This window comes from Eleginops maclovinus, chromosome 8 (assembly GCF_036324505.1).
Source record: "Eleginops maclovinus isolate JMC-PN-2008 ecotype Puerto Natales chromosome 8, JC_Emac_rtc_rv5, whole genome shotgun sequence".
Classification (NCBI taxonomy): Eukaryota; Metazoa; Chordata; class Actinopteri; order Perciformes; family Eleginopidae; genus Eleginops; species Eleginops maclovinus.
In genome coordinates this window covers 20,333,305-20,352,142 of record NC_086356.1, presented here as the reverse complement: position 1 = coordinate 20,352,142, position 18,838 = coordinate 20,333,305, and the positions used below count along the sequence as shown (strand labels likewise).

The window sequence follows — 18,838 nt, the reverse complement described above, 5'->3', positions numbered from 1 at the left end:
CTTGTTCTATTAGAAAAAGCACTTCTGACGGGCATGAAGACAAAATGTCTTTCCAAACCCTATTTCATGATCAATAAAGGGTTTATCAAATATTGTACTTTATTTTTCGCGAGCAAAAATAATCCTAATAGTATTGGCTGTACCAGATGCTTTATCTCTTAATATGACGATGGTAATGAAAAAAAAAAAATGTCACCATCCAGCATCACAGAAAGAAGTCAACTCGGAGTCTTTAATCATTTCTTCCAGACTTGTACAATGGAAAGAAACTAATTAGAACATTGTCTGATAGTGTGTGCTTTAATGCCAGAGATCTCCATTTGAGCTTTTATTATAATCTGTTGATCATACAGTATAATCGGATAAAACACACCGACGGTGGTGCGTTCAGGTGAAATTGTGGTTCAGTGTCCTGACCTAAGCACACTGCGGCAAGCGAACCAGAGGAGTTGGGAATCGAACTGCCGATCTACTCATAGGTGCACAAGCCTCACACAGTCAAACGTTCATTCTCCCCTGTAAAGGAACAGTCTTTAGAATGGTTCTGACTATTTATTGAACTTAAGCCTGAAATCTAGATTGTTGCATCTGTGAACTTATGGATGGACAATAAAGAAACATGTTAAAAGTCTGTTGCTGTTTTCCCTGTTATAACATAAGAAGCAGCAGATGCTGTGTGTTGTTCTGGTTCCTTCTTTCAAGACTACATGGTTTGGTGGTTTGCTCATCCCAAAATATCAAGCATATGCAACGATGGCAGTATTAGCGAAGAAATCAAACTCTATTTCATTTGCGACTTTTCTTTTGAGGATTTATCCATGGTAGGGGAGGTACAGTATATTTAGAATTAGCCTCCAGGTGGGAAAGGCTATGAAATATATGAAGAACGATGTAATGCTAGACAAAATATTTATATTATTTCACACAATATCACCTCAACTCCAAGATCTACTGTGCATTAAAAATGAAATCTGGCTGTTCTTTTTTTCCATGTTGTTTTGTGTCAAAGCTACAGGGAGCAGCTGCAGAGGGGCTAAACAGGTCGACTGCCCCTGGCCTGGAAATACCATAACAAACAACACAGATTTAAAAACAGTATGCAGCAGTGATGACATACGTTGCATAACAATTGTATTGATGCCACGAAGTGTCTATCAGAAGCTTTTCAAAACTTTCTTGCTGGATCTGATTTGTTAATTTGGGCTGTGCTTTAGCTTTGCGTGAAGGATAAAAGCTGTGGAGCTGAACGGCTCGTCTGCTGTACTTTTCCATAACACACTGACAGTACTGATGAGTCAGGACATGTTCACACTGGTGCAACTCTCTCAAGTAAGGGACGTGACTTCAGGATTTTCGAAATGGTGGAACTCATAACTTAAAAAGAGAGATCAAATCCTCAGGCATCTGCACACTGCATGGCTTACTCTCATAGTGTTTATTCTGGTATCACTAGACAACCCATGTGAAAATATGAATATCTTGTGTATGAGAACACATTATTACATACATATTACACATTCTGTATAGCGCTGGTTTCCAACGTTTCCACATTTCCAACTACCCCTGAAGCTTTGCCGACCCCTAGGGGGCATCATGATTCTAAAAGTTGTGAAGCATTTTTTTAAATAAATGACATTTAGCCTTTGTCTGAGGATTTCATTCAATTCTGTGAATAACACCAAATCAAAGTTTGGATTATCAAAATATAATTTTATTTTAAAAAATCTTATAGTGAACAGGACTGCATTAGAAACAGAGAAAAACATCCGAACGGTCCGGGAGAAGAGCACAGTGAATCTGCTGAAAAAGGCCCTATAAATATAAATGATTAAAGATATAGAACATTACCATACAGACCAAATTGTCCTCCCTTAAGTAGAAAGTAAAACTAATCTCTGATGCAATGTTTACAGGAAATAATCTTCTCTAAATTGTTTCAAATTGCTTCTTTTACACACATTTTCTGTTATTACTGTGTTGTTCTAACAACTTTACTGTTGCTGTAGTTCCCTCAGCCTCAGGCACCAGCATTAAAAACTGATCACATCAAGACTTGCGCAGCCCGAGCGAAGCAGCCAGCAGCCAGCAGCATCTATGTTTACAGCTGCCTGCTCACAATGCTGCCCAAAAAGTGAATACTTCGTTAGAAACACATGACACTTTATCAAAAGAACTCACATACTATTCTACATATATATATATATATATATATACAGATACAAAAAACCCCCCACAAATCTAGACTTAACTCAATCATTTCTGTTTCCTCTTTTGTCACAAAACACAGACGGTAGTAAGAGGAGACACAATAAAAACTCTTCATCTATATTATTGTTTTTGTTTTGGGGGTATTGGTTTACTTACCGTACATAGTAACACTGTCATCTTTGACTGGATTAGAAACCCACATGTTTTGGAGACTGGGTTCCCCTTCTGTGCTCCTCCCCTTCCTCCTCTCCCTTCACATCTGCATCCAGGGATAGATGAGGTCACCCCAGACTGAGGAGTGTGTTGGAGGCGGTTCTGATGCTAATATAAGACCCTGCATGTATCACAGGAAAGGAGCTCTTGTGAGTGTCAGGCAGTGTACACACACTTTGACAGAGAGAAGGCCTGCCATCATGGGACATACTCTGATTAGACAAAGTGAGTTAGCTGAGGCTGCTGATGGGGATGTGATGATGGATCTGGGCCCAGACAAGTCTGTGCTCATCCTCATCCAACACTGCCGGGAAATGAAGCGGCAGGAGACATGCCTCCGACTCATCACTCTGCTGCTGCTGCTCAGCTGCACGGCGCTCTTCATCTTCGCCATGTGGGCTGGTTTCAGACAAAGTGGATCCAAAGAAGAAGTGGTAAGTTCCAGAGCTTTCTCTTTATGGGCTCAGGTTTTCCTAAATTCATAGATAGCTTTGGTATATTTTGCACATTGATGATGAGAGCATGTAATATTAGAGTCTGTATAGTATGAAGCTGTGACTCTTCCAGGGCCACTGGTTAGCTCAACCCCTGAATTGTGAGGTGTGGGGAACTTTGAACCTACCTTAACCCCTGATAAACTGTCACAATGCAGAGTCAACTGCATCTCTAATGATGAATACTTATTCGTGATGGGGTACAACAGAGTGATGTATGCACTAAAAACACAAGTATATACCAAGTATATTCACTCAATAACTTCACTTAAGTGCAATTTTTAGAGACTTGTAGTGGAGTCTTTACATTTTTGGAAATCTGCAGAATGACTACTTTTAATGGAACTTTAAGTACATTTAGATGCTAATACTTTTCTACTTTATTTGAATACATTTGAATTCAGGACTTTTACTGTAACAGAGTATTCCTAAAACAATGCGAAAGTGATGACTCACTGACTGTGATGACACTCCTGCTGCAGCTGTCACTGCGAACACAGCGTCACATTTGGGCTGTGTTCCCAACAAACAAGCGGCACTTTAACGTGTGTGACCAAAATGCAACGAGAAGACTAAGATGTGCTCTCTTTTATTCCCAGATCAATAATGAGCAAAGTCCAGCCTACTCCAAACAAGAGACAAATGCTTCTGCAGGTATGCTGTTTCATACTCTTAATTAATGGTGTAGCCTTTACACACACCCACCCCCCCCCCCCCCCCCCCCCATAAACAGTATCACATGAGGTGTGATTGCACAGCTAAACAAGCTTTCTCATGCTTTTGTTTCCTGACTCAGACACTGTAAGGCTTTTCCCTGAAATGTGATAAGGCAGTGAGCAACATTTAGAACTCTTCGCTCTCTTTCTCACTCCACAGATGATCCTCGGAAAGCAACCTCACTGCACATCAGTCTCAGTAAGTTTTTTCTTGACATTTCACTCTCTTTTGCATGACTTTGTCTTGGATGATATAGGCTGAAACCAGTGCTGGATGAAGAACTCAGAATTGTTCCTTGAGTACTTTGTTATAAGTCCTGCATTCAGAATCTTATTTCAGTAAGAGTACAAAAGTATCAGCATCAAAAAACGCTTACACACCAACAGTAAAAGTACTCTTTATGTGTATGTATATTGAGTTACTGCGTTGCTATTTTGATTATTGATGTGTTTTTATCAGAGCTGGTAAAGGTAGAGCTAATTCTAATAACTTTATATATCGCTGGATACCTAACCTATACATATATGTCAAAGTGTATATATTAATTGATTTATATTTTGAATTAGCTAGTAATCTAAACCTAAAGGTAACTAGTAACTAAAAGCTGTCAGATAAATGAATTGGAGTAAAAAGTATAATATTGGCTTCTGAAATGTAGTGAAGTAGAAATATAAGTAGCATAAACCAAAAATACTTAAGTACTTCAAACTTACTTAAGTAATGTACTGTAGTAAATGTAATTTGTCATTATCTACCACCGCTAAAACACATACTGTATGTTATGAGTTTCATTATATTTAACCCTTGACTGTAATTTCATGCATTTTATTAATACATTTATTACAAAAAACTATTTTAAGAAAACTGTTATAATATAGCAATATTTACATGAAATATAGATGAAACATAGGTATACCTGTAAAAACTAAATGGAATAAAATCTGTCCAGTATTGGGATGACTTCACAGCCGGAGCATCTGCAGGGAGTGAACTTTAAACAATGAGGGCGCCACTTCCTCTGAAGAGCACACCCACAGTGCATTCTGGCATTATTAGTAGGATCTTATAGTACACTAAAATACACTCCTTTTTTCTACTAGCTGCTATGTTTTTTGCGCTACTTGTATATATTTGTACTGTTGTATTATATTTATTCATTATTATATATTCATTTAGTTTGAGCGTTTTACCAGACTAGACTTGCAACTGTGTCATGTCAAATTGTGTGAAGACTGCTATTTTTATATATTATTGTTATTCCTTTTTTATCTTGTGTATGTATGTATATATACATTTTTGTAGTTTTAAAATGTCAACATGTTACTTGAAAAGCTTTTTCAACAGCATGAGAAACGGGAGGATTGTGGTTTAAATGAAACAGTTACTGACTTGCTGTCCCTCTTCCGACAGGGTCTTTGCCCGTTCCTGGAGACAACAAGTACATCGAATGGGAGTCTGTGTTTGGTCAACCGGTCTACAAAGACACAGAGAAAATTGAGATTCCTGAGAATGGCTTCTATTTTGTCTATGTAAAATTTGATTTAACCTGCTCCAATCACACCTTCACCAAGTTTGAAGTGGTGCTTCACAAAAGTAACATAGGCCACCCCTCTAATCAAACCCTGACGACGGTCAACGAAGATTTAAGGTGCAAACCAGGTCACTCCAGGAATGTGTTTGTAGGGCAGCTTTTTGATTTGCTTAAAGACGATTGTGTGAGGGTGTTGATAAGGAAGGGCTTTGACCTCATCAACAAATCAACATTTGGTGCTTACTCTGTATAGAGAATATGCCTTGATGAAAATACATTAATTATGGTGCACATATTCATTGTCTCAGTCTCACTAATATATTTTTTTTATTTAAATGGGTTATTTATAATCACATATTATTTATAAGCTGTGTATGCCTTCTAGGAATCATTCAACTCAGTGGTCAGGTTTGAAAGTTAAACCCTGACACAGATAGGGAGGGTATATTACATTACATCTCTGGTTTGTAAGGATACAAATTCGGAAGAACAACAATGTGTAAGTGCCTTAGCTGTCAATAAACCAGCCTCTTTAAGAGCTCTGTGCAGACACAAGATCAGTTGTTCCATCAAGCTGTTTTCCAGGACAGCTTTCATGCCAAATACAACAGTTGTGAATGAAATGTTGTTGTGTTTATAGCAGGGACATTTGAAATCAATCAACATCTCAACCTCTGGTCACCTGGAAAGCCTAACAACATGAATACTAATCATTTAATTGAATACTAGTCATTTCAATCTTTAGAGTCTTGTTTTTTTCGTTAGAGTATTTATTGACATGTACAGATGATAGAAACGTGAATAGTCTCTGGCCATAAGACCCCACCATATTACTCAGAGATCATTTTTTTTAGTTATGAAGGACAAACATATATAATGAATATGAAGTAATGTACAAACAGAATTTAAAGTTAGTGTCATGTATGGCAGTATCTGTGTCATCACCACAATTCTGATTGTATTGGACTCATTGGATCATTTGTCTGTTACATTGAATTATACTGTGAGGTGGCAATCCCTCGTTGTAAAATGTGTTTAAATGAACTGTAATGTTATGTTCATTCACGTCATTGCCTTGTTGTTTTAATTGCCTCCTTTCAATTGTGTTGGCATCTTGGAGAGATTGGTTTGAATCGGAACATTTTTCCTGCTGTGATCCTTCGAGATATCTAATGTTTTATTGGGCTGTAGAAATAAACTTGAGTCTAAAATATGTATAAGTCTTTATTTCTTTGAAAAACACTGCATAAGCTGTATATAACTTTAAATGACCTAATTCGAGATTCAAAGGTTTATAGTCATAACATTAACAAATCTACGGTGTAATTAATGTCATGTATGAGAATCTTGCAGGTTCCTCAACAGTGCAATTTACAAGACATAAAAAAATAAAATGAAAAAACTACCATATAAATAAAAATGGAGCAAGCTCAGGTGTTCAGCAGTCTTATTGCCTGTGGAATGAAACTGTCCCTGAATCTGGTGGTGTTAGGCCTGATGCTGCAGTACCACCTGCCAGACGGCAGCAGACAGACCAGTTTGTTGCTGGGGTGATGGGGGTCTTTGATAATCCTGTGGGCTTTCTTCCTACACCTCTGGGTGTAGAGGTCCTCGATGGATGGCAGCTCTGTCCTGGTGATGTGCTGTGCAGTTTTCACCACCCTCTGTAGAGTCTTACGGTTGAGGGCGGTGCAACTACACAACAATTACCAAAGTGTTAAAATCCCAGAGCACTGGTGACCAGAGTAGAATATTTTACACTTAAGAGTAGAATGGACATAAAGTACACTTCTCCGAGTGCACCACAATCTCTCTTTAGTGTTGTTTCTTGGTGAGGTGTTGGTGTTGATTTTGATGTTGATGTTGAGTTGTGTAGAGTCTATTCTGGGATGATAGACTCCTTGAGATTCTATCTTTTGATCGAGTCTGTCCGGTCCACATCAGATTTTAAGTTTCGATTCTTCATCAGATAAACCGCCCCTTCTCATTGGTTTAATGAAGCCTCATGACCGTTCCCGCAATTTTGGGTTTTTCAATTCATGACACGTTTTAAAAAAAATTATTATTACTTTTTAAAATATATATATATATATATATATTTTTGGAAGACCTTAGTTAAGGCGGCAGGCGTGCACCTTCTGTAGCCTTTGTGTCGTGTCCAGATGCTTGTATTTGTCGTGGTGCTTCGTTTCATAGTGTCTTTTTATGTTGTATTCTTTCATTACAGCCACACTGTCTCCGCACAGAAGACACACAGCTTTGCCCTTTACATCCGCGCAGGGCCGGTTCTAGCCCATTGGCTGCCCTAGGCGATATTGAGATTTTGCGCCCCCCCCCCCGCAAGCTGACCAAAAAGTATATATTGTATTTTTTCAAATTATATATATTTTTAGATGGATCACCCAAACGATTTGTGAGGGATCAGCTTCTACAATCATAATAATGGATGTTAAACATTTTGTGGGGAGAGGGATGAAAGTTGACAGAAGTGCTGATGAACGAGTGGGGGCGCTTGTGATTGATGCGGGCCTGTGATTGACGTGCCGACGCACGGGCAGTGCATTATGGGATTTGTAGTATTATGGTGGCGCGTATGATATACCAGCGAGCCAGCTCTAATAGTAAATAGATTTTGTCATGCAGGCCAAAGATAATTCATTCACGGGCCGGATGTGGCCCGCGGGCCTTGAGTTTGAAGAAGAAGAAGACATACTTTTATTAATCCCTTACAGGGAAATTGCTTTTCTCTACTCTGTTGTGTTGACACACATTACACACACAAACACATTACACACACAATTACGACACATGTGTTGTAATGAGTTCTTTGAAGGATGGAGACTCAACAAGGGAGAAAGGGAGCAACGCATCACAGATAAGGTTAACAATGAGTTTGTCCACATTTATCTAGGAAACTACCATCCTCACAGGAAGTTTGGCCTGCACTGCATTCCCAGTATTTTGGGGTCTTGGATCTTGACATGCACACTTTATACAGATGTATTTTCCCTGGGTGCTTCCTCTGTAATGGAAGCACAAGCAAAAAAACTACCATTTGGACACAGATAGGGTCATGCTGGTTGTATGCACACATATTTGGCATCCAGGGTATCCACTTTTATTTTCATTAAACCCTGTTACAAGAACACTTAAAGCTGAGACAACCCGACAAGACTAGACTATATATAGATCTGATATCAGATCAACTGCAGAGAACTGCTTGATGTGATACAGGACAGGACATCTGCTTTAGTTATATCAGATAGCACTATAGGCTAAGATAACAGACGTGTTATACATTGGGCTGACTTAAACTCATGCTGCTCAAGTTTGCAAAATTAAAAGATAATCTCCAAAAGTATTTCATTGCACAATTTTCGTTTTACTTAAAAACATGTACCCCTGGTATGTGCAATGTAGCTTTCCAATGAATGAAGCCTTAGCTTGACGCTCGTAACAATTTCCCTCGTCGTAATCCACATCAAAAAATCCACAGGACAACTCGGTAAATTCAACCGTTTACTTCAATTCAAGAAGAAATAAGCACAGAAAATAATGTCTTTTTACAAAGTTATACAGTTTATCCAAAGATCGAGAGAGAGTGAGAGAGGTCAAAAAACTGTGTGGCTCCACTCTTGCATTTCCTGACTGACCCCAGATTAACCCCGGAAACTCCTCCCATGAGTGTATCAAAAAAAAATAAAAAAATTAAAAGGCACAGTTACCAAGATGCCACATCAAAGTACCCATTTCCAAATATTACAAAAGTAATATAAATGAGACATTATGCATGTAAATTATTCACACACCTTTGAAACATGAATAAGTAGTTAACTTAACACATTACTGTAAATATGAACTGTAACAACTAAAACCTGTAAATATTGTAAATATTCCTTCATTCCTTTTAACTCAATGACACATTTATTATTTACTGTCATTTTGAACATGAACCGAACCACCGAAGTCAAAACACCAACAAACTGCATTTAGGCTCCTACATTACCGGCCCCTAATTGTAATCAATGCCCTTGAAGACAATTACTCAAACTTTTAACTTAAATTAAAGGAGCCTACATGCTATGTTACTTTTACTGTAGTTAAAGAACAATAAACAAATCTTATTCTTGTTCATCGCCCTGTCCAAACGGGTCTTTCAAAACAGTTCATCAATTATCTTCTGATTCTTGCAGAAGACATAGCTTTGTTATTGGACGACAAAGCTCATTGGTCTTGGTCTTGACTTTCACCTGACGAACCAGGCCTTTCTTGTCGGGAAAGGTTTCCACAATTCTTCCAAGTGGCCATGAATTTCTGGGTGAAGTGTCGTCTACAATCAGCACCACATCACCGACGCAGAAGTTTCTTCCAGGCGTGAACCATCGTTGACGTTCTTGAAGCTGCATGAGGTATTCCTTGCACCAGCGTTTCCAGAACACGTCCGCGAGGTACTGGACCTGTCTCCATCTACGATTAGCGTACTGGTCGTCCTTGTTGAATACCCCTGGTGGTAATTCAGGTTTGATCTTGAGCAACACCAGGTGGTTGGGTGTTAAAGCCTCTAAATCATTGAGGTCTGAAGATGACTTTGTGATGGGCCTGCTGTTTATGACAGCCTCAGCTTCACACAGCAAGGTATGGAGACCTTCTTCATCCAAAAGTTGTTCCTTCACTGTGATGTTCAGAATCTTCCTCACTGAGCGGATCAGCCGCTCCCAGCTTCCTCCGTGGTGAGAACCTGCGGGAGGATTGAAGTGCCATTGGACGCCCTTCTGTTGCAACTGTTTTGCGATCTTTTTAGTGTTCCACTCTTGGATCGATTTCTTCAACTCACTGTCGGCAGACCGGAAGTTGGTGCCATTATCTGAGTACATCTCTTTGACTTCTGGGTCGTTGACGTCCAGCATTCCAGGATCTAGATTCTTGGGCCACTGATCTTGTGAGCAAAGCAAGAAATTTGGTCCTGAAAGCCAGCTTTCACATTTCAGGAATGCTTCAACAGTCTGTCCTCTCGAGACATGATCAGCGGGATTCAGAGTGGTGTTGACGTATCTCCACTGCGAAGTCTGAGAATGCTCCAGGATTGCTGAGATTCTATTAGCGACAAAAGTCTTGAACCTTGTGCTTTCACTGTTCAAGTACTTTAACACAGCTGTGCTATCTGTCCAAAAGATGGAGTCGTGAAGTTCCAGTTCGAGCTCTTTCTTCAGAAGCTTGTCCATTTTGATTGCAACTGTGGCTGCAGTCAGTTCCATTCTTGGTATGGTTGGGGACTTCAAGGGCGCGACCCTTGCCTTTTTCTCTTCAGGTATTGAGTTGAGCAACTTCCGGCTGTTGCTTGACCATTTTGTTAGTCGAAATCCACCTTTTGCCAACATGTTCCTCAGGTCGGCGCAAAGGGTGATTGCTGTGTCTTCATCAGTAGTTGACTTAAGACAGTCATCTACGTAGAATTTTTTCTTGACTGTTCTGCCAGCTTCCTGACAGAATTCTTCCTCAAAATCTGTTGCACATTTCTGAAGCGCAAAGGTTGCCACACTTGGCGATGATGTTGCGCGAAAGATGTGGACCAACATCTTGTGTTCAACAAGTTCCTGCTCATAGTTCCCGTCAGGCCACCAGAGAAACCTGAGGAGATCCGTGTCTTCATTGCTGACCCTGACCTGGTAGAACATGGCCTCCACGTCAGCCATAACTGCCACAGTCTCTTGTCGGAACCTCATGAGGACCCCCACTAGTGAGCTTGTCAGGTCCGGTCCCTGCAGGAGCTGTTGGTTCAGCGATGTCCCTCCAAAGCTTGCTCCACAGTCAAAGACGACGCGCAGTTTTTGCTTGACTGGATGTCTGACTCCATGATGAGGCAGATACCATGTCCGCCCTTCAGTTGGCTCCTGTTCTGTACTGTCGAGCTTTACAGCATGACCTTTCTTGAGTATGTCATCCATGAATGCAACGTATTCCGCATAAAACTTGGCGTCTTTAGAGAATCTTTTTCGTAAGTTCAAAGCCCGTTGCGCTGCAACTGATCTGTTGTTTGGCATACACAATGACTTGTTCCTCACTGGAAGACACACACTGTAATGACCGTCCGAAAGTTTTGCGGATTGACACACCGTGTTGACGAACTTGTGATCATCCTTGGACATTTCGATATCTTCGTCTTGTCCGGCATCGGGAAAGTCCTGCTTGAACTGCAGTTGCCAGAGCTCTTCTAGCTTAGCTACTGAGGTTCGATTAGCAAAGACTTCTGTCAATCTGTTTGTCTCCATTGTACCACTTCCACCCCTGAGCGGTCCATTTACAGTCCAGCCTAATATTGTTCTCACGGCGTATGGTCCATCGTCCACGCTGTTGACCACTTGTAGTGGCTCCATCGCCTTGGGAACATTTGCTCCAATGAGTAATCCAACCCCAGCTTTGATAGTGGGAAGTTTCACCTCCTTTAGGTGAGGCCAACTGTTAACATCCTCTTGGCGGGGGATATTATCTTTGGTTACAGGGATGTGTTTTTGTGAATACACCTCTGAAAGTTCAATAAACTGGTTGCTATCCAGACTACTGATTTCCAGTCCAGTGACAATGCATGTGTTCACAACAGATTCATTACCCATAGTACGCAACGAGATATTAACATTGCATCCATTCATGTTAAGTTGGTTTATCAGTGACTCTGTAGCGAAAGTAGCTGAGCTACCTGGGTCCAAAAAGGCATATGTTCTCACTGCCTTGGTTCCTTTTTGTGCCTTAACACACACTGGAATAATGGAAAGGACACAATCCTCCTTACCGGCCCCAATGATGCCAACAGTTTCAGTCATTTGTACAAGAGCACTTGATAAAGATTGTTGTCCACGACTTTCTGTTGCAGTTTCTCCCTGCAAGTCTTTAGTGTACATGTGCAGCAGTGTGGGATGCAGTCGAGAGCACTCTTCACATTGAACTTTCTCTTTGCAGCTGCTACTCATGTGACCGTGTTTCAAACATGCAAAACACAAACCTTTGCCTCTCAAGAAGTCAATCTTTTCTTTGTGTGGCTTGCCCTTGAGTTTTCTGCAGACTGTGAGGCTGTGTTGCTCTCCTTTGCAATAAACACAAGGCTTGCTGTTTGCGTCCACTGTGACAGGTTGTGTTTTTAAAGTTGCTTGCTTGTCGTTTTCCATCTTGACTTTGTTTTCGATTCCGGCGGGAACAACGGCTGTTGTGAATACCTTCTTGGGTTTGAATGTCTCGGCATATTGTGGTTTTGGTCGGACTGGGTCTTTCATGCCTGTGGTGGTTTCTTTTATGTTTCCATAGAGTGGGTGTAACATATATCTAACCTGCTTGTTGACAAAGTTGACGAAATCCTTGAACTTCGCTCTTTTCTTTGTTTTTTCTTGTAGGTCACAGGCAGATTTTCTCCAGGTTTCTTTGAGTCTGTATGGAAGCTTGTTAGCCAATGCCTTTATGTTAGCTGTGTTATCCAAGTCTTCCATGTAGCTAATATCTGTCATTGTGTTTGAGCATCCAGTGAGGAATAATGCGAAGGACTGTAGTGCGGCGCCATCTTCTGGCTTAATTGTCTGCCAATCTAAAGCCTCCTTTATGTAAGCTTCTGCTATCTTGTAGTCGTCGCCGAAAAACTCCTTCAGCATTTGTTTTGCTTTAGCATAACCTGCTGAGGGTTCCATGTGGATGCAGCTCTTAACTAAGTCGTGCGGTTGTCCACTTGTGTACTGCAGCAAAAATTGTAGGCGATCACGATTGTCGCCAGTGCGGCCTTCAACTCCATGTTCAATAGATCTGATAAAGGATTTATATTCAAGCGGGTCACCCTTGAATATTGGAATAGTGAGATGGGGAAGTAATGAAGCGTTGTGATTCTTCACCAGATACTCTGTCACATTGACTTGCTGAGAGATGGCCTTGCATAGACTATCAAGCCCAGGTCCACGATTGAGTTCCATGTCTTTTGCAGTTGAGGCTCTTTGAGGCATTGCTGGCTGAAGAATGGGTTTAACCCTTTGTTGACTGCCCCGAACATTCCATTTTTTCCACACTTGATGACCTCATGGCACAAATAACCTTACTGTGTGGCCATACTACATGGCAGAGATGAAATATACACACCATTGTAATCAGAAGAAAGAGCACTTTAAAATGGTATAAAACATAAATAATTATGTGTAAAGGTAGCATAATTATTTTTATAAATATGCTCAAAATTAATCCGAAAAAATCATAAAAATTACAGATTTCAACAGAAATGTTATTTTTTCCCTAATTTCTGTTGTAGATAGGGAAAAACATAGAGTATATGACAGACTAGCAAAGTTGTCCCCTACTCAATGAAAAAAAACAGAATCAATTTATCATTTTCTGCTCAAAAGTTATGGTCAATTCATTATGCCCTGTACGTTTGCAGAAAATTATAGAATCTTTACAGAGTAGAATGTCTTCACTGCCCAATTTGACATTTGACCTCAAAATCCAGACAGAATGGTCAAAATAAGTTATTTTGGCCATATATCAATGAGACAGAGCTATATATGGTATGTTTCATTATACTTTAGGACAGGTAATACAAATCCTTCTGGAAAAGAAAGTGTTAACCTTTTAGTGACCGCTGAAAATTTACACCTAAAAAACCCAAATATGTACATTTTAACTTTTTTTTTGTAAACCACCAAAACACCCAACATCAATTTTGATGGTATTTAGTTGATTTATTTGCAAACATAAGTTATTACAAAACATATTGCTTAAGTCATTTTTTTTAGATGTGGTAACTCAATAAAGAAGTGCAATTATCAATCACGAAAAATAACAATCAATAAACATAAGCAGCAATGGACAAAAAGTCAACCATCAACTAAAAAAGTGCTTCTTATTTAGGATGAAAAGGCATGTCAGTCAATCAATAAAATCTAATAATAAATGTAAATTCATTAGTAAGTGCATTTCCAATAAACAATCAATAGTAAATGAACACTCAATGTCAGATCAATGGTAATGGGAAGTGCCTCCTGTTTTCATGTGCAATAAACAATACTTTCTTGTCAATCACTATAAACAGTACCAAAACGTTCTTCTTATTTATATTTAACAAACAATACAAAATAAATCAACAATCAACTAAGACAGTGTTTCTAATTGATGATGAACAATCATGTAAAGTGCAGTCAATGAACAATTATGACAAGATAAATCAACAAAAATCAAGGAACAAAACTAATCAATTTCTGTGTTCACAATTCATTTTTGTTTTTATTGCTCTTTCTATGTTCATAATTCTTTGTATGCCATACTTTAAAACAATTCTTGTCTTGAGTTATGTGCAAGTAGACCTGGCATTGAGGGGCATCACATTTTGTAACAACCTTGAGTGCTTGTTTGCTGGTGTCATAGCAGACTCTACAATTTCTCTTTGTATCAGAGACAGAAGGAATGTGATCAGAGACAAATTCCCCAGGGTTTTGTACAGAAGCATAAACTGGGGGCTCTCCATACTCCTCAAGGCCAGCCAGCTGCCGGACAAGCTCCTCTCTGAATTCGGTCACAGAATACTTTTGTGGTCGCTTGAGCGCAGCTACATCAGGGTTTGCAGCCCGGTGAATCTGGAACAATATGAAGCTGTTTACGACAGCAATATCCATCATATGAAAGAAGAGAGTCTTCCACCATCGCATGCACTTTCTCAAGGCTGTGCTCTGCCCAATAAGCTGGTCAGACCGGTCAACCCCATTCATGAAAAAATTGTAGTCATGTATAGCCTTGGGTTGTTTCACTCTAATACAATGCCACCTGTGTGCGAATTTTTCTCTCCTTTGCACATGCAGGAACTCATTTGCTGAGTGGATAGATGACAGAAGGGTCACAGGCCTATTGTCCTTCCACTGCAATGCCAAACAACAGTTATCGCGGACCCACCTCATAGCTCCCCTATCTTTCCCTTTCACCCACTGCTTCCCTTTCTTTACTGAGTCAGGGAAACCTTTTCTGTTTTCAGCTGCAGTCCCACAAGAAGGCATCTGGAGCTGAAACAAGTCCTTTACTAGTTTTGGGGATGTGTAAAAGTTGTCAAAGTACACATGATACCCCTGGTGTGCAAGAGAGCTACAGAGTCTCATCACTACATCATACCCCAAACCATTTTCACTAGGTGCAGCATTAACATTTCGGCCAGTGTAAACGTCAAAGTCATAAGTATAACCATTCAAACTGTCAGCTAACACCCAGAGCTTAATTCCCCACTTTGTGGGTTTGTTCTTTATATACTGGCGAATACCAGACCTATGTTTAGATTTCACCATTCTTTCATCCACAGCAACATGCTGGAATGGTTGGTAAAGTGCTTTACACGTCACCTTGAAAGTCTCTAACAGGCCAGTGATTTTACGTAGTTTATCACGCTCATCTTCAGCACCATGATCTACAACATGGAGCATTGCCATCAATGCTTTGAACCGGTCTCTTGACATTATGCTGCGTGCCCACAGGCCATGGTACAGGGTTTTGGTGCTCCAGTATCTGTAAAAAGAACTAACTGGGACAAGGCCACAAAACATTACAAGGGCCACCAGTCGTGCCAATTCATCTGGACTGGTTTCTTTCCATGTACCATCTGTGCCACCATAATAGGGCTTTCTGAGTATTTCCTCCCAGGCATAAGCATTTGTGTAGGTGCAGATTTGTAGCAGGAGGGCATCAGTAAAAAAAAGTTGAAAAAAATCTATGGCTTTGGTCATGGTACCTCGTGTTACTGGTACATCTAGGTGAACACCAGGCTGGCGTACAGGACGGAAAGATGGCAACTGGTTGGGCATGTCTGGATCATCATAGCTAGATGTCTGGACAACAGGTTGATTCACTCGATGTGCAGCTCTCCCTCTCCCTCTCCCTCGTCCTCTCCCTCGTCCTCTCCCTGCGCGCGGTCGCTCTGGCATTTCTTCTGGTGCCTCCCTTTCAGGCTCAGGCTCAGGCTCATCCTCCTCTGAGTCGGTGGCAGAACCAGGAGAAAGTTGAGTTCTAAAAGTTGAGATATAAAAAAAACAATACAAGTTGTTCACAACCTAGGTCAAGGCTAATTCCAGTCAGAAAAGGTGGTAGCAGAAAAGTTGCCACTGTCTACATGTCATTATTTTCTTTCTAGAAGTTGAGATTAAAAAAAAAAAAGCAAATTGTTCACAACCTAGGTCAAAGCTAAGTTCAGTCAGAAAAGTTGTAGCAGAAAGGTTGCTTACTTACTAAATGTCATTAGGCTACTTTCTGTCTAGAAGTTGAGAACAAAAATACAAGTTGTTCAAAACCTAGCTCAAGGCTACTTTCAGTCAGAGAAGGTTGCTACTTACTAGGCATCCCATTACTTTCTTATATGCCATTACTTTCTTATAGGGAGCAAAAATAGACATTTCTGGAACTAAACAGAACGAGTAACACTGATATTTATTTATTTATTCAATCCTATATTCAGCTCTTCATCCAGACATGCCCATGGCATATGCTAACAACGCTACAATGTTGGCAAAGGGCTAATTTACCCGCGAGAGATAAAGCGCTAGTGATGCGCGGGTTAAGGATTTTTAACCCCCGCACCAACCCAACCCATCGTGACAGCCAATCCGCACCGCCCGACCCGCAAAATTACGCTCTGATTTTTTAACCCAACCCGACCCAACCCGCGAAAATGGGAGAAAAAAAAAAAAAAAGATACCAATGAGTTTACGTCGTGATTTGCCAAACGGTAGGCCTATTAACGAGGGGTTTTGCTCACAATTATGAGGAGATGCACGGCAGGCTATTATTTTCGCTAAACAAATGATTGACAGGAGGCATAGCTCGCAGCTTGCTGCTGCCTTCTGACGTGCTGCCTGTGTGCGGTGCATGAGACGGAGCGGGAAGAGAGGGAGAAAACCCCATTTTATCCTTACACAAAAGACAAGCATATGAACGGATACATATAACTATAATAGCTGGAATAATTTTTACCCGACCCGCCCGCTACCCGCATTTTCCACGGAAAAAACAACCCGGCCCGCCCGACCCACGGGCTAGCCCGCGGGACCCACGGGTTTTGCCCGCGCATCACTATAAAGCGCGATCAAAAATAAACAATCACCAGGCACGATTTTTTTTGTTGTGACAGACAAAAAAACACATTATACAAAAGGCAGAGTCTACTCTGAGTATTATCCCTCGAAACTATAATGTTTTATGAAGCTGTAAGTAGTCTAAAATACAATCTTGAGTTTCAAGAACTTTATTTGTTTACTCACGTATCATCGTTGTCGTCGTCGTCATGAAAGTCTTCATTCAGTTCACGGTCCAACTCGTACTCTTCTCCACTGGATATACCTCCTATTTCACTGTCTTCACCGCTATTGTCATCATTTGTGTGTTGACAACACATTTCTGCCACCTCAGCAGCTGAAAAACGCACTTGAGGATGCCTACGATCTGACATGTTCATTCAGTGTGCAGCCGCGAAATGAGCCAAACGCGATTCACCTGGCGATTCACGCGAACCTTTCTAGGGCGGGACGATCACAAGATGTAAAATGACATAACTCAGCCAATAGGCTATCAAAACGAACTCAACTACTTGACAGTGATTGGCTAGGTGTTGACAACATATCTACATAGTTTTTTTAATCGGTGAGGTTAAATGCGTGATTCAAACACGGCGAAGACGTCATGGTTCGATATCGAACCAAATTTACATGGGCCGTCAACAAAGGGTTAACGTCGGGGTTAGTTATGACGTGCTGTGATGGTAGTTGAAAAGTAGTTTTTACCTCTGTTTCGCCAACCTGTTCATCAATGTCAATGATGCTCGTGCCTGCTTGTGTGCATTCATATCTGACTCAGCAAGAGCAGTCTGCATTTCATGCATTTCTTTTCTAGCCTTTATGGCGGCTTCTATTCTTTTGTGCTCTGCTTCTCTGTATCCCTTTTCTGCATGCCAATATGCTTCTTCCTTTTCTATGGCCAACTTCTCCCTTAAAGCAGCAGCCTTTGCATTTAAAGATGCACGCTCCATTTCTGCCTTTATTCTGACTGAGGAAGAAGCTGACCACTCGCTTCCAAATAGTGATCCGCGTCTACTTGTACGTTCAGTAGTCGATTTTGATGATGTAGACCTGTTATCTGTGTGTGTTACTTGTTCATCACACTCTTCAGCCTGCACTGAGCGTTTCATGACCTCTTTCATCCATTCCTCACATTTCCAGAAGAAATCATCCATTGATTTATCTTTAGGATCAAACCAATTCTTTTGATTATCAGCATATTCATCCTCATCCATGAATTGTTGCAAACCAGAATTTAGGTTGGACAACTCTTGATGCAAACTACTAAAGTCAACACGCAATTTATTTTTTACAGTGTCGACATTTGCATCATCTTCCATTAATTGCTCAATTTGCTTTATCATGCTAGTTAGCTGGGACAGCTTGCATTTGCGTGCTTGGATTTGTCTAGCCTTGCGTTCTTCTACAGCCTTCTCAGTCATTTTTATATGGAGTAAGATCGCTGTCAAAAAGATGTGTGTATGATTGTAGCCATTCGTATTCGTAATGTTAAACATTTGTATGTCAATTAAATTGTTGTACCCAAAATTAGGGTTAGGATTGTTTTTATGCGAGTATGAATCTAAAAGCTACGACTACGAACTCTAATTTCTACGACAAATCTTTCC

The 18,838-nt window shown here is 40.4% G+C and overlaps 2 protein-coding genes across 2 annotated transcripts in view; both read left to right on the top strand.

Annotated features, from left to right (window-relative positions):
• Positions 1 to 631, top strand: part of pip5kl1 (phosphatidylinositol-4-phosphate 5-kinase-like 1) — a 41,979-nt gene extending 41,348 nt beyond the window's left edge. The window contains exon 10 of the mRNA XM_063889545.1: positions 1 to 631. This exon is cut by the window's left edge and continues 641 nt beyond it. The gene's annotated coding sequence lies outside the window, so the exon portion shown is untranslated.
• Positions 632 to 1,013: 382 nt separating this feature from the next.
• On the top strand, positions 1,014 to 6,383 carry LOC134868425 (uncharacterized). The gene is made up of 4 exons (XM_063889546.1): positions 1,014 to 2,855; positions 3,515 to 3,569; positions 3,792 to 3,830; positions 5,043 to 6,383. Exons 1-4 carry the CDS (start codon positions 2,484 to 2,486, stop codon positions 5,414 to 5,416), a joined length of 840 nt encoding a protein of 279 aa, XP_063745616.1. The 5' UTR covers positions 1,014 to 2,483; the 3' UTR covers positions 5,417 to 6,383.
• Positions 6,384 to 18,838: the final 12,455 nt, after the last annotated feature.